At 42.9% G+C, this 14,096-nt stretch overlaps 1 protein-coding gene across 21 annotated transcripts in view; it reads right to left on the reverse strand.

The window, feature by feature from the left end:
• Nucleotides 1-3,094: 3,094 nt before the first annotated feature.
• The window catches only part of dpy (dumpy), a 595,824-nt gene continuing 584,822 nt past the window's right edge, over nt 3,095-14,096 (reverse strand). For all 21 annotated transcript variants that reach the window (XM_065217641.1, XM_065217662.1, XM_065217653.1 and 18 more), the window contains 6 exons: nt 13,086-14,054; nt 10,745-13,015; nt 10,236-10,673; nt 9,653-10,162; nt 5,304-5,777; nt 3,095-5,240 (listed from right to left, as the gene is read on the reverse strand). In XM_065217641.1, the coding sequence (XP_065073713.1) occupies nt 5,002-5,240; nt 5,304-5,777; nt 9,653-10,162; nt 10,236-10,673; nt 10,745-13,015; nt 13,086-14,054 (4,901 nt within the window). In that variant the 3' untranslated portion in view covers nt 3,095-5,001. The remainder of the gene's footprint in view (nt 5,241-5,303; nt 5,778-9,652; nt 10,163-10,235; nt 10,674-10,744; nt 13,016-13,085; nt 14,055-14,096) is intronic.

A 14,096-nucleotide genomic window follows, 5' to 3' on the forward strand; every position in this document is an offset into this window, starting at 1 on the left:
AGCTGCGCGGAAGCCAGACGCGATAAAGCAAATGCTTTTAAACAACATTTCGAAGACAAAATCAACAGGTTTCTTGAAGAAACAGAACATGATAATGGATTAGATAAAATGGTGAAAACATTCAGGTTTATCAAAGCACACAGAAGGAATAATGGAAGCAAGCGTGGGAAATTTATCCATATTAGAGACTGGGAGATGAGGCTACGAGAACAAGGAGTGGGGACAGATATTCAGCTAACTGATGAAACAGACGAGCGCTCTCCGGGACCAGACTCTACAAAGGACGAGGTGATAAGAATAATAATAGAAATGCGTAACAATTCCGCACCTGGCCTGGATGGAATAGCAGCTGAATTGCTGAAACACGGATCTGAATCAATTAGTGGAACTACTAGTCGACGTTTTTCGGAGCAACGAACTCCCGGTGTCATGGGCAACAACAATACAGATACCAATCCCAAAAATACCCAGCCCACAATCGACAAATGACTACAGGCGAATTACATTATGCTCAGTAGCATATAAACTGTATGCAAAAATATTGCTGAACAGACTAAAACAGCAACTTCCGCAGATTCCCGATTACCAGATGGCCTTCATGCGAAAAAGAAGCGCTACGGACCAGATTTTTGTTCTTCGACGGATACTGGATGAAAAATGGCGTAAAGGCAAACCCGTCATTATAGTATCTGTGGACCTTCGGCAAGCATTTGATAAAATCGATGTGTCAAAGCTTTCCCCAATATTGCGCGAAATGGGCGTGTCCGAATCATTGGTTAACAGGATTCTTAAGGCGTGTTTGAGTGAAGAGACATCCTTGCAGTGGTATGGCCAACGCACGCAAATAACACGAAAGAAAAGAGGAATCAAACAAGGTTGCCCCATCAGCCCAATCTTGTTTGTTATCATGTTGCATCCAAGGTTGCAAAGACTCATTTTAGCTAAAACAATGTTTTTCTAAATTATGAAATACAGTACCAGCAGTCTAACCCGGAAACAGACAACATCAGATCGAATAAAGAAAGCATACAAAGCCTTCCATACACTATGCGGTTTTTTGCGGCAACACCCAGTAAGATGGCCTGTGGTAAAGAAACTGTATCACGCTTTGATAACGCCGGTAGTGACGTATTCAATGGAAGTGGCAACGGTACTCAAAAGTAATAGGAACTCCCTCCGTAGAATGGAGAGCACGATGTTGTCTACACTAAAAAGATTGAGCAGGAGTAATGCAGGGTCTCGTGAAGGAGAAGAATCTGAAAACATGGAACAGTAACAGCAGCAACAACCACAAGAACAACAATTAGTCAATGTAGAGACTTCACCGAACAATGAACAGTCTGATTCACAGTATATAGCTGTACGGGAGTTGGAAGGAAGAACCATAAACAATAAAATCAGGGTTTCTCGTCTAAACTTTTATGGACACGTCGTTAGAAGCGCACCTCAGGGGATTATCAGGAAAGCCCTAGAGTATAGGATCCCGGAGAAGAAAAAAGTTGGAAGACCCTGCTTCACTTGGAAAACCAGCGCAAGGCATGATGTAGAAAGAAGCGGTCGATCGGTGGATTATTGGCAAGAGGTGGCTAATAACAGAAGTGAGTTCAAATCAGCCACGACAAGATTGTTCACTGAAATGGTGGAATCAGAATACGAAGACTCGGAAGTTACTCTCAGCGATTCAAGTAGCGATGAGCAACTGAACATCCTGGATTTCAGAGGTTTCTCTGAAGACGAGGATGATGGTTTCCAAGGATTCGACTAACTATGTGATGGTAAAATCTACTAACAACTTCCCATACTTTTCACCAACCTCGATCATTATTAACAGGTAAATATTCATTTTATTAAATTACTATATTATACTGTCATTACTGTTAACACTATCATTGCAACTAATTCAATTAGGCATATTCAATTGACCTGCATCGGGTTATTATTTTGCATGTAATGATATGGGAAAAGGGGGGACTCACGATTCAGCATGGAGAGTGTATGGGAGCCGTTCTAGGGGTTGGTTGGGGCATGTGGTTCATTTAAGACATTATAGTCTGACGTGAGAACCATGTTCCACTCAAGTTCTGGAATTTGGCCTTGAGACTTGAGATCTGGCCCCTTCTGTCTCGCAAAATCAAAATCAAAAATCAAAATCAAATCACCGTAAATTCCTGGAAAAAAAAAATAAAATTCTCACGTATCACCAAATAATGTGTAGCGAGCAGATGACGGTAATTAGACTGCAATTCAGTGTCAACATTTCAAAGGAGCGTAATTGTATTTGTAAACAATGGCTTTAGCCATCGACTTCTCGCGAATAAAAGCATACTCATGAAGATTAATTACACCATCAGGTAGAAAAATGTTTCCTTTACCAGGTAGCATTGTTAATTTGAAGGGATGGGCTTTTATTTGCGAGAAATCGATAGCTCAAGCCATTGTTTACAAATACAATTACGCCCCTTTGAAATGTTGGCACTGAATTATCGTTTGTTGTGAAACATTCAATTGTTTTTGTTGTTCCTACATATATCGTTGATTAATTTTCGGTAGGTAAATTAAAATAATCAAAAACTAACCATAACATATCTTCTCCCGTTGGGGTAGACTTTAAGGTGTCCTATGAAAATCTCCAATAGCGCGGATCGTCGCCTACGAGTGTTAGAATTGTGTTTTATATGGAGTTTTTACGCCTATTTGAGTAAGTATAACAAGCTCTAACTTCTTTTCCCCAGAGTTGGTAATACAAGAGTTACGCAGACTGAAACCAAAATTCTACCTATCGAACTATCAAACTGTCTACCTATCGAGCATAGTAGACAAATTGACTCTGTTGCGTGAGAAGTATTGTTATCGAAACTAGAGGAACCTTCCACAACCCGGTTGAAGTAAGCCGAGGTGTAAACAAAAACAAAGGTAAAAAAAAATCCCATTGATCGACATCAGACATCAGTGTCTCTTCTATTATCAACTCTGCTTATCCCTATCAGGGTTCATCTTGACAACAAAAGTTCGATGAAAAACCTAAATAAATGTTTGAGCCACAGACTCACTTTTTATTCAATTCCACAAATAAAACGCCATTTGATTATTAGTATCTTTTTTTAATTTTATTTTATTAACGTTTTCTTTGAGGTGACATCCACATGCTTCACATTAATTTTACCTTCTGATAAAAAATAATAATATTACACTGGGAAAGTTCGCGCGCAGACTGTCTTGCTGGAACAGTTTTGAAATATAGCTTTTTTTATTTTGTTTAATTCTCGCGTCATTACCTCAATTAATGTTAATCCAGTCTTAATAGTTGACATTATTATCAGTTTATAGTTTATAAACATAAATATCGTGGCGCAGGAAGCCACCTAAACGGAAAATTTTTCGAAACCAAAAAAAAAGTAATTGCCAAACATTTTAAATAAAGAAATAGGTAGTTGATCTGCCATGTAGTTTGTCTCTTGGAGACGTGCGTTAAACTCGAAAATTCGAAATCACATGCGTTTGATTAGGCGCTTCTATCACTTTCCACGCGCATGTTGCAGTATTCTGAAAGGGCAGTATAGTTTTACAGCGGTTAGCAGCAGTATGGTTTCGGAACAGTTTAATTTATCTTTATGGGAGGTAAGTGGCGTTGGGATAATCGGCCCGCCTCCGCTCCCTGCAGAAACTGGGAAACGAAAATAACTGAAAGCTCGCTGCTTCTTTCACATTTTAGTTTTTCAGCTGCCATTGAAAGCGAATGGAGGGATGAGATACCCCCGGCTTTACCGTGCTTTGAATGGAAATTTTTAAATGGCAGTTTTATCATAGTTGTATAGTTTAGTGGGTCGCAAATCTCGTACAGTTTCGTTTATGTTTTTATGAGATAGATTAGCTATAAAATGACTACGTTGTGCGTTATGTTTTCGCTGCTTTTTCGCATTGTTCTTCATTTTTTTATATTACACGTAACGTTTCAACTATAAATTTCTCTCTTTCTTTTATTTTCACTAACATAGGTAAGACAAATCCTCCGGGGGCCGAGTTTATTCATTTTTTCTTCTTTATATTGATAAAATTTTCAATAAATTACAACTAAAACAATTATATTAAGAGAATAACACCGATAACATTGTTCATTCCGTGTGTGGGTGTGTGCGTATAGGATCGAATAGAGTTTGCTTCATGCGTTGGAGCTGAAAGATTTAATGAACAATATATGGCAATGCACGATAGTTGTTTCGTTGTTGAGCCAAAAAGTCAAGAAAACTGGACAGAAATAGTACGGAAGGAGAACTGGGACCCTCCACCATGGAAAATGGAGAAATTTCAAAGTAACTAGAGCGATATATTTTTTGAAAAAGAGTGGTTCAATCTCTTACTAAATACAATAATAACATTAATAAATAAAAGACTAGCAACGGCCCGCGGAGGAGATGTTCGTTTCTGTTTCGGGGAATACTGCCAATCCGGGGGAGGAGTTCCTTCGCAGTTCCCAGCAGCCGTTCCCGCCAAAGTAGGGTTTATCGAGAAACGAGACAAATGGTGTTCTATTTTCTAACGAGGTTGAGGTTGCATTAAGGTCGTCTCGGTTTCTCGATTCTATAAATTGCTTTTTACATGAGGTGAACTAGTTGCGGGATCGTTACTGGGATGAACCGGATTGGCAGTGTTCCGGATTATTTCATAATAAAAACGATCTATGTCTAGGATTTTTTTTTTGCTTTGTCACGGGTGCTTGCAAACTAATAATGGACAGCGTCGGGGGTTGTTGCATTGAGGTTAGAGCACCATTCTTCAATTCGTCTGATTGGTGTTGCTGTCCAGCGTAAGAGTACGATTTTTAAAGTATCTATTTACATTGTTTTCAACTGTTCTACGCTAATCTTTCTACTATCTCGTTCGCATTCGTTGTATTCTTGGTACTTCGGTACTTGACATTATTCACAGTTTGTTATTAGTACAGTTGGAATTTACAATCTGTTTGCCACGGGAGCTTCTCGCGCAGTCTCTCTCTTATATATTTTATGTCATGTAGTCGTGCGATGGCTCCGATGGTTCGTGGTGGGCAAACAGAGGATTCGGGAATTCGGGCGGATGCGGCAGTGGTCCGGTTACCGTTGGACGTCTCCTGTAGGCCATCAGCCAGCAGGAAACTGCCACAGCCACCGCCACCAGTGCCAGCAGCGCTGTTATCACCAAGGCGATGATCAGTCCAATCATCGATACACAAATATCTTCGACACGTTGAGCGGCGGGAGTGACTGAAATGGTAGAGAGGCTTTGAGTACGCTGCCCATGATACACCCCACTGTTATCAAACTTACTGTTATCTGAATCGTACGACCGTTCCTCCCTTCTCTCCAGCGTTAGAATTGCATTCGACTGGATCGTAATCTCCTCTCGCAGTGTTCCCTCAATACCCAGTGTATCGTCGGACGCCAACGCCGTGTTGCTGCTGCTGGCACGTCGAGTTCTGTTGAGCATCATCTCAATTTCGTTCATATCAGTGATAGCACGCCGTCTGCGCTTTCCGTATGCATCCGCTCCGTGGCAGTTGACCGGTTGACACCGGCCGAAGCACACCCGGATGTTGCACTGGAAGCGTATGTTGTCGCTCGATGGGAACTTGAACGCGTTGAAGCTAGCCAGTAGACTGTTAGTTTCCGCTTGGTACTCCCAGTCGCCGAAAATGCTCGGTTCCGTTGCGCACCCATTTTCGTCCGTCACAATGTACTCATTTTCAACGCTGTCCTCCATCGTCTTTGCGACACAGCTACGTGCGAATCCTCCGTAAATGGCTGTAGGGAGAGTGAAGAATGTGTTAGCAAGCATATCAAGATTATCTACGTTCGCGGTTCCGTAAAGTGTTCCCCAATTGAGCCCTAACCAATAAACGCATGTATTGTAGACGATCACATGCTGACCAATGCCGATCATATTATCAAAACTCGTCATGCTAATGAAAGTTAGGAGATTTCCAAGGGTATGCTAATGGAGTGCTGACAGGTCTTCCCAAACGACTTCAAAGAGGAGTCTAGATGTCATCGAAACAAGTCCAGAAGACTTCGAAGGTATGTCCAAACGATTTTAAAAATTTGCCTATGTCTAGGGCTTTTAGGACAAAAGCAGATGTCTTCATCTACTGGTGAATGGTGGCTGGTGCTGGTCTAGTGTTCAAAAAATCAAAGCAACAAGGACGTTATTAGTGGTCATTAGGTCGAATGGAAATTAGGTCGAATTTCGGAAAACCAGTTAAACTCGAAATAACTGCTCATGTTTTAAAAAGTTGGAAAAAATGTTCGGAGGATGTATGAAATTTTTTCTATTCCGGAAAAACTAAAAATCGCAGTCCGAGATCTCTCAAAATTCCGAAAAGTCCGCAAATTTAAAAAAATATAACTGTATAGGAAGCTCGTAAATTTTTCGGCCGGACACCAGTGTTTGAAATATACATAGGGATCAATGTTTCAAAATCTTTAAACTTCCTCCAAATTTTTGGGTTTGAATTCGTTTGATGTACACTCAAAAAATAAATCACATTTCCAATGGAAAATATCCATTAGAATTTCACATAACTTTCATGTGATCTCATAATTGGGAATCGCACTACAAAATCACATGAATCTTATGTGTCCAATGAAATTCATGTGATTTATTACATAGAATTCATGTGATCATATGAATGTTATGTGAATGATATGGAAAGTATATGAAAACTTTTTTCGGTGTACGGTTTAATGTCCCAAATGGCCTATAGTGTGTCCCAGAAAGTATAAGCACACTTTCAATTCGAAGTCATTTCTACCCCGATGAAGTTTATCAGTTGTTCATCGATGTGTGTTATGGTTAACTTATTGCTCAGTAAGTTTGTGTGCACAAAGTGCATTTTTTTTTTACAAAATCATCAAAATGCGAGGCATTTCACCGGAAAAGTGCAAACAGATCGTGAACAAATGGTGTACATACTATTTCCAAACTATCAGTAAGGAAGTTGGCGAAAATTGAGGAAGTAGGTATGGGAGCAGTCCGAACCGCCATCCGGAAATGCGGTGAAGAAGTTACCTTGGAGGACACATTGAAATCTGGTCGTAAACCGGAACCGGTGGACCGAAAACTGGACTTGAAAATCACCCAAGCTTTCGTCAATAAAAAAAAAGTGCCTCTGTTCGAGATTTGCCAAAAAACTGAGAAAATCTAAAAGTAACGTCCAACGGCCAAGGCAAGAAACGGGCCGAAAACGTTCAAGAAGCAGCAGAAGACGAAACGGAGCCAGAAACAAGCCGCATACCTCACCGCATCCGTCAAATCGAGAGCTCGGAAACTATAGAGATTTTCACGTCCGGTTGTATTGGTGCGATATGTGAGAGTATGTTAGTGAATATCCGAGGAAAATACATAACAAATCGATGTCAAACGCATTTTGACAGATCTACTTTCATACATTTTTTAGGTTAGCCAGAGGAAAATAATTAACAACTTTACACGGCGTTGCTCCCGCTAGTGTGCGTGCGTTAAACGTCATTAATCTCTATAGCCTGCTGTGTGGAAAAATGGTGTGTTATCATAGACGATGAAACATACGTCAAATTCGACTAACGGACGCTTTCGGGAGACCAATACTACACGGTTAGAAAAAAGTACCCAAAATTAAGTTCTTTTCACTCATCTCGGCACTTGCAGGAACCCAAAAGCAGGTAAAGCGGGTCAAAGTAGTTTTCATTTACTTGTGTGCAATTCGTATGGAATTTTCCACTGGCTTTTTAACCAAAAGTAAGTTAGTTGTACCCAACAGTAGGTAAATATGATTATGCTCAACGTTAGGTTCCCACACTTTACTACCCCTGTTGGGTGGTTTTATTCCTCGGTTTTTGACAACATTAGTAGGAGAAAAGGAGACAAACTAGTCAAAAGTAGGTAAACGTGAACTGGCCGTTGGGTACTTTTTTCTTACCGTGTACACAGTCCGTGATGGTCAGGAAGTTGACAATGCCGTAAGTCAATTTTTACCGAAAAATTTGGTAAGACGGCCATTGTTTGGCAAGTGAGTGTGACAAGTTTTCAAAACCATTTGTGACGAAGGAGACGATGAACAATCAGATTTTTAGGCTCGGGAGTGTTTGAATTGGTCTATCTGATAACTTGTAATTTTCTCAAGAGTTTCCTTTTAATCACCCTTAACTGTCCTCGCAACTCTTTTAAGACTTAGAGCCCTAGAATAATCTTGGGGTTCTCCCTGGTATTCCCAAGATTCTATTGTCCCAAGACAAATCTATTGTCTGACTGTCAGATTTTCTTTTCTCTTCGGGTTCTTAATAAATCTCACGAGAATTTCGTAAAATTTATCTTTACAATTCTCATTAAAGTTTTATCAAATTGTTATAGCATTCAATGAGAGTAAATTGAGAGATCTCAGATAGGGCACAGTATTACGAGGCCGAAGGTGGCGGTTTCCATTTCCGGTCCGGTCTAGACCATCATTAGGGTTGGAAATGTTCTAGAATTCCCTGGTTGGCGTAGAATGCTCTCTATTAATAACTGTGGATATGCTTCACAGAGCACTCAGTTGAGAGTAGGCGTAAGCTCGTCTAAGAGCGTCAATGCCAGGAAGAAGAAGAATAAGAATAAATTATGGTTTACAATAGAAAATCGATTACAATACTCTCTAATTTGATCTAGTTAGAATAAGAAATCCTCCGAATATTTCTAATGGAATGCTCGTTTGGCTTTCTAGTTTACACGGCTATAATGAAACTCAAATTATTGCTTGGCTTGGTATACTCTTCAGAATATCTGTGGAATTCACATGATTCCCTTGGAATTGCCTTAAAATCTCTCCTGAGAATTGCCACGGAATTCTCCGCAGTAATCTCGGAATTATTCCTGAAATTCCTTAATTTAACACCAGGTTTTCCTAGGAAAAGAAGCTTGAAATTCTCCTCAGGATTAATTGAAACTCTGTTAACAATTTCTATGGAATAAAAAATGCCCTCAGAAAACCCGCAGGATTTAATTTATTTGTAAGCAAAATTAAGCAAACACTTTTCCCAAAATTTTAATGGAATTCTGTTATGAATTTCCTTGAATCTCTCATATGAAGTCTCTAAAAACAGTTTCCTCAGAATTATGTTTCCATGGAATTTTATACGCAATTTCTTTAAAGTTCTTTTCTAAATTCCCTTCTAATTCTCCTCAATTAGATCCTCGTTAGAAATTCTCCTCAGAATTCCCTTTAAATTTTCATCTGAAGGCTCATTGAATTTCCAGCAGTATTCTCTTAGATTGACGTTCTCCTTACAATTATCTTGGAACTCTTCTCAGAATCAACTTGGAATGGAAGTTAGAACTACTTTTGATCACTACTGAGAACTCCATTGGAATTCGCCTAAAAATTCCCTAGAAATCTACCTCATAGTTACCTTCTCCTTAGAATTTCCCTAAAATCATTGAATTTCCCTTTCAATTCTCAAAATTACTCAGGAATTTTTATCAGAATTCAATTGAGATATCATGCCTGAAAGGGGGAAGAAGCCTAAGCAACGGACATAGTCGGGGCAGGTAAATGAGAATTCTCGGCTCAAAGGAGGCAGCGGATATGATCCGATCAGGTCAGGTAAATATAAAAGCTCACCTCAAAGGAGGGGGACGCCCAAGCAACGGACAAAGTACTACTTACTTGCTGGTTGCACTTCGACCTGCAGCCGCAGATTGTCGCCAATTTCGGCCGAGTTGATCTCCTCGCCGTTGTAGGCAACGATCCGCATGGCGCACGTTGGCGGTGGACCGGTATTGGCGATCGTTCCGGCCGTTGTCAACATCTGCACGTTGAATCCGAGCGTCACGTTCTTCTCGCCCGTTTGATAGACACACTTGATGTGATATGCCTGGGCCTTGTACGTCACCAGCTTGGGATGCTTCTGTATGACCAGTATGAAGCTAGCCACACCGTTGACGTGAATCAAGCCACAGCTTCCGAAGTGCACCTTGAATATCTGCGTGCGTTGAGATGAATCTCCGGCAAGGTTAACCACTCGCCGACACTCTTCGTCCTTGCTGTGGCCCTTCACGTACAGCACTCCGTTGAAGTTGGATTCCATCAGATCGATTACCACCTGCACGCCATCAGCCTGACAGGTGACTTGCATTTCCGGTTGCGGGAAGTCCGTACGGAAGTTTGTTGTTTGATCTGCACAAGAAAAAAAAAACAATGCGTATTAGAGGTGAATTTTAATTTTGCCGAACAGATTATGGAAACTTACTGCAATGCTCCTCTGGATTTCCAGTGTATCCTGCAATGCAATGGCAGATAGCTTGATGATTCGTTGCATTACAGAAAGTGTTCGTTCCGCAATGTTTCGTATCGCAAGGGTTTTCGCATGTCCTGGTCTGCTGATTACAGTATTTCGAATCCGAGCAGTCACTGTCTCGGGAGCACTCAGGTACTGCCGTGCGGACGCATTCGCCACGTTCCGTCAGGCGGTACCCGTGGTCGACCGGACAAATACAGCGACCCCGCTCGTCAACGATCATTCCTCGTTCCAAGGCGCACACGCAACGTCCAGTTTGATCAACCTTAAGTCCATCCTCTTCGCGGCACAGTTGACAGTCTTCGTATATGCCTAGGCCGTAGCCTGGTGGACACACACATTCACCGTTGGCGTTGCGAATAAAGCCTCGATCCGTCGGACATAGAGCCACTGCGAAAAATGAAAAAAATGTTCCATGAATACAAATTCTTACTCCACACAATGCAACAAAAAAGACTTACTCTTGTCGCATTGAATTGCTGCGTTGCCCTGATAGCCAGGCAAGCACTCGCATATCATCGTACGAACCGGTAGCGTATCCAACACCTTACACATCGAGTTGACACCACATGGTTCTGTTACGTTGCATGGGTTGACACACTCGCCCTGAATGCATGCCGTCTGCGATGGACATTCCCCGTCCGTCCTGCATCGATCGTCTTGCAGTACACATCCCCTGATGGGATCTGCCTCGAACGGTGGTGGACAAGCACATTCCGGACGGTGTTGGTATACCTGGCACAGTTCGTTCTGGGCACAAATTGCTTGGCTTTCACATGGGTTCACACATTTTGCGTTGATACAAGCCTTGTCCAGTGGACAGTCTGAATCGGCGCGACAACCCAGAAGTTTACAACTGGTTCGTGCATCTCCCTCGTATCCTGGTAAACATTCGCAAATAGCGCGATGGCTCTGCGCGTAACATTCAGCCTGTTTACTACAGGAATCAATCGAACAAACCGGGACGCACTGTCGGTTGATACATGAGTGCTGACCTGAACAATCATCGTCCACTCGACATCCAATCTTGATGCATTCGATTTCTGGATTGCCGTCGAACCCTTGTTTACACGAGCAAACCGGTTTGTGGTCCTTGATTCTGCATTCCGCATTGGGGCCACAGTTACAAGGGTTTCTACAAATACTGTTGATACAGGCAGTATCGCTCGAACAGTCCGAATCCGAAATACATCCTGATTTGACAACTGGTTTACATGTACCGCTTCCACTGCTTACGTATCCATCCGGACAAACGCAGATCATTGTTCTGACTGGTGATGACGGAATTGCTTCGCATCTTGCAGGCAAGTTGCACGGTTGTAGCACTCCGCATGGCTCAACGCACTTGTTCTCGATACAGGCAAGATGCGATGGGCAGTCTGTGTCGTAAACACATTCTGGCACGATTTCTGGTCGACAATCTACGTACGGATTGCCTACCAATCCCGGAGGGCATCTACATATTGCCAAATGATTCTGTGCCTTGCATTCAGCTCTCGGTGAACACGAACTATCGTAGATGCATGGATCGACGCACTGTGAATTGCGGCATTGCTTATCGTTTGGACAATCGTTGTTGCTGCGACATTCGACAACCGTACACTGCACCAACGGATTGCCACGATAACCGCTTAAGCATCTACATTCAGCTTGGCTCGAAACAGTGTAGCATTCGGCATTGATTCCACATGGATCACTATCCAGGCATGGGTTGACGCAGTTTCCGTTGATACAAGCCTTACTGGACTCGCATTCGGAGTCCACCCGACATCCGATCGTTCGACATGCAATGTTCGGGTTTCCTTCGTAGCCACTCTCACAGGAGCACACTCCTCTGTGATTTCTGACGGTACACATAGCGTTTTCTCCGCAGTTGCATGGATTTCTGCACTGTCTGTTGATACAAGCGTCGTTTTCTGAGCACTCCGAATCACTCGTACATTCGGGCGGCGTTTGCAATACTATGCGCTTACATTCGCCATTCACATCGGGCACGTGTAATTCAGGACATTCACAAACCATGGTTCGTACTGGAACTGAATCCAGCACCGTACACTTGGCTGATCTTGCACATGGTAGTAGCTCTCTGCATGGATCCACGCACTTGTTGTTGATGCACGCTAATCTACTCGGGCATTCCACATCTACCGTACATTCTGGTTTGTCATGAACGACTCTACGTTCACAGTACGAGAACGGATTACCGTCCGGTAGATTATCGGGACACTTACAGTGCGGCGCATGACCACGAGTGAAGCAAATTGCATTCTGTGCACATGGAGCCATTTCACTGCACGGGTCAATACACTGTTCTTGGACGCATGCTCGATTGTCTGGGCATTCTCCGTCGAAGTGACACTCTACTCGACGGCACTGTACGAACGGATTACCTTCCAGTCCAGGCAGACAGCGACACACAGCGCGATGTTTCTCGCCGTAGCACTCGGCGTTCAATGCGCAAGGATTTTCCAGGGCACACGGATTCAGACATTCTCCGTTGAAGCACTGTTTATCGTTGGCGCATTCGCTGTCTGAGCTGCAGCCCAGTTTGAAGCAACCGAACTGAGCATTTCCTGAATATCCAGGTTTACAGCTGCACACAGGGTAATGGTCCTTGACGTAGCAGTCGGAATTCTGACCGCAGTTACACGGATTTGCACAAATTTCGTTGACACACGTTTCACTTGATGTGCAGTCCGAGTTCGTTTGGCATTTCGGCAAGTCGGCAGATGCTGTAATAGAAAAAAATAACGAAAAATGAGACCGAGTTCCGTTTCACGCATTTCTTGGCAGAATACTTACGTGGTACGCAGTTATCATTGCTGTCCTTGGTATAGCCGGCTGGACAATTGCAAACAGCATTGTGGTTTTGCACGTGACAAATAGCACCGCGTCCGCACACGTCTCGAGTGCATGGATTTTGGCAACGTTCATTGTGACACGATCGGTCCAGTGGACAATCGCTATCGACAGCACATTCCTTGTAGCTTGGCACTCGTGCTTCCGGTGCACATTCAGTGTGTGGATTGCCGATGTACTCCGTTGGACACGTACAGCGACCTTGATGACCACGTGATTCACATAATGCATTGATTCCGCAAGGTTCAGCTCGACAAGCCAGCATACATTGTCCTCTGATACAGCGATCCGTATCCGGACAATCTCTATCCGTACGGCATCCTTCCACTACGATTGGCTTACATTGTCCGTTATCATCGACCAACATGTCCGATGGACACGCACAAATCATCGTTCTCAGTGGCAGAGTATCGACAACGCTACACGACTGCTGTTGCGAGCATGGATTGATTTGCGTACATGGATTTCCACATCGGTTGTTGATACATGCCTGTTGTGATGGACAATCGCTATCAATTCGACATTCTGGCTCCGGTTCGTCCCGAAGACACTCCACGTATGGATTGCCTCTTGTTCCGGGTGAACATTCGCAAGTGGCCTGATGATTCCGTCCTATGCAAGTTGCCTTGGCAGAACAGGTTTCATCATCACAGACAGGTCGACAGACACGGTTCAACCTATCGCAAGCCTCGTGATCTGCGCAGTCTTCATTGTACTGACAAAGTCCCGTTACACATGAAATCAATGGATTTCCTTGTGTACCCGGTGGACAAATACAGTTGGCACGATGTCCCTGTGGCATACACTCGGCGTCTCTTCCACACTGAGTTGCTCCATATGTGCACGGATTCAAGCACTTCTCGTTGTAACAAGCTTTATCGTATGGACAATCGTTGTCGGTTTGACATTCCGCTGAAATGGACAAAGTAATAAAGTTAACCGACTGCAACACTG

Source organism: Ochlerotatus camptorhynchus, unplaced genomic scaffold (assembly GCF_037179485.1).
Source record: "Ochlerotatus camptorhynchus isolate MF236.1 unplaced genomic scaffold, CSIRO-AGI_Acam_v1.1 ptg000078l, whole genome shotgun sequence".
NCBI classification, from domain to species: Eukaryota; Metazoa; Arthropoda; class Insecta; order Diptera; family Culicidae; genus Ochlerotatus; species Ochlerotatus camptorhynchus.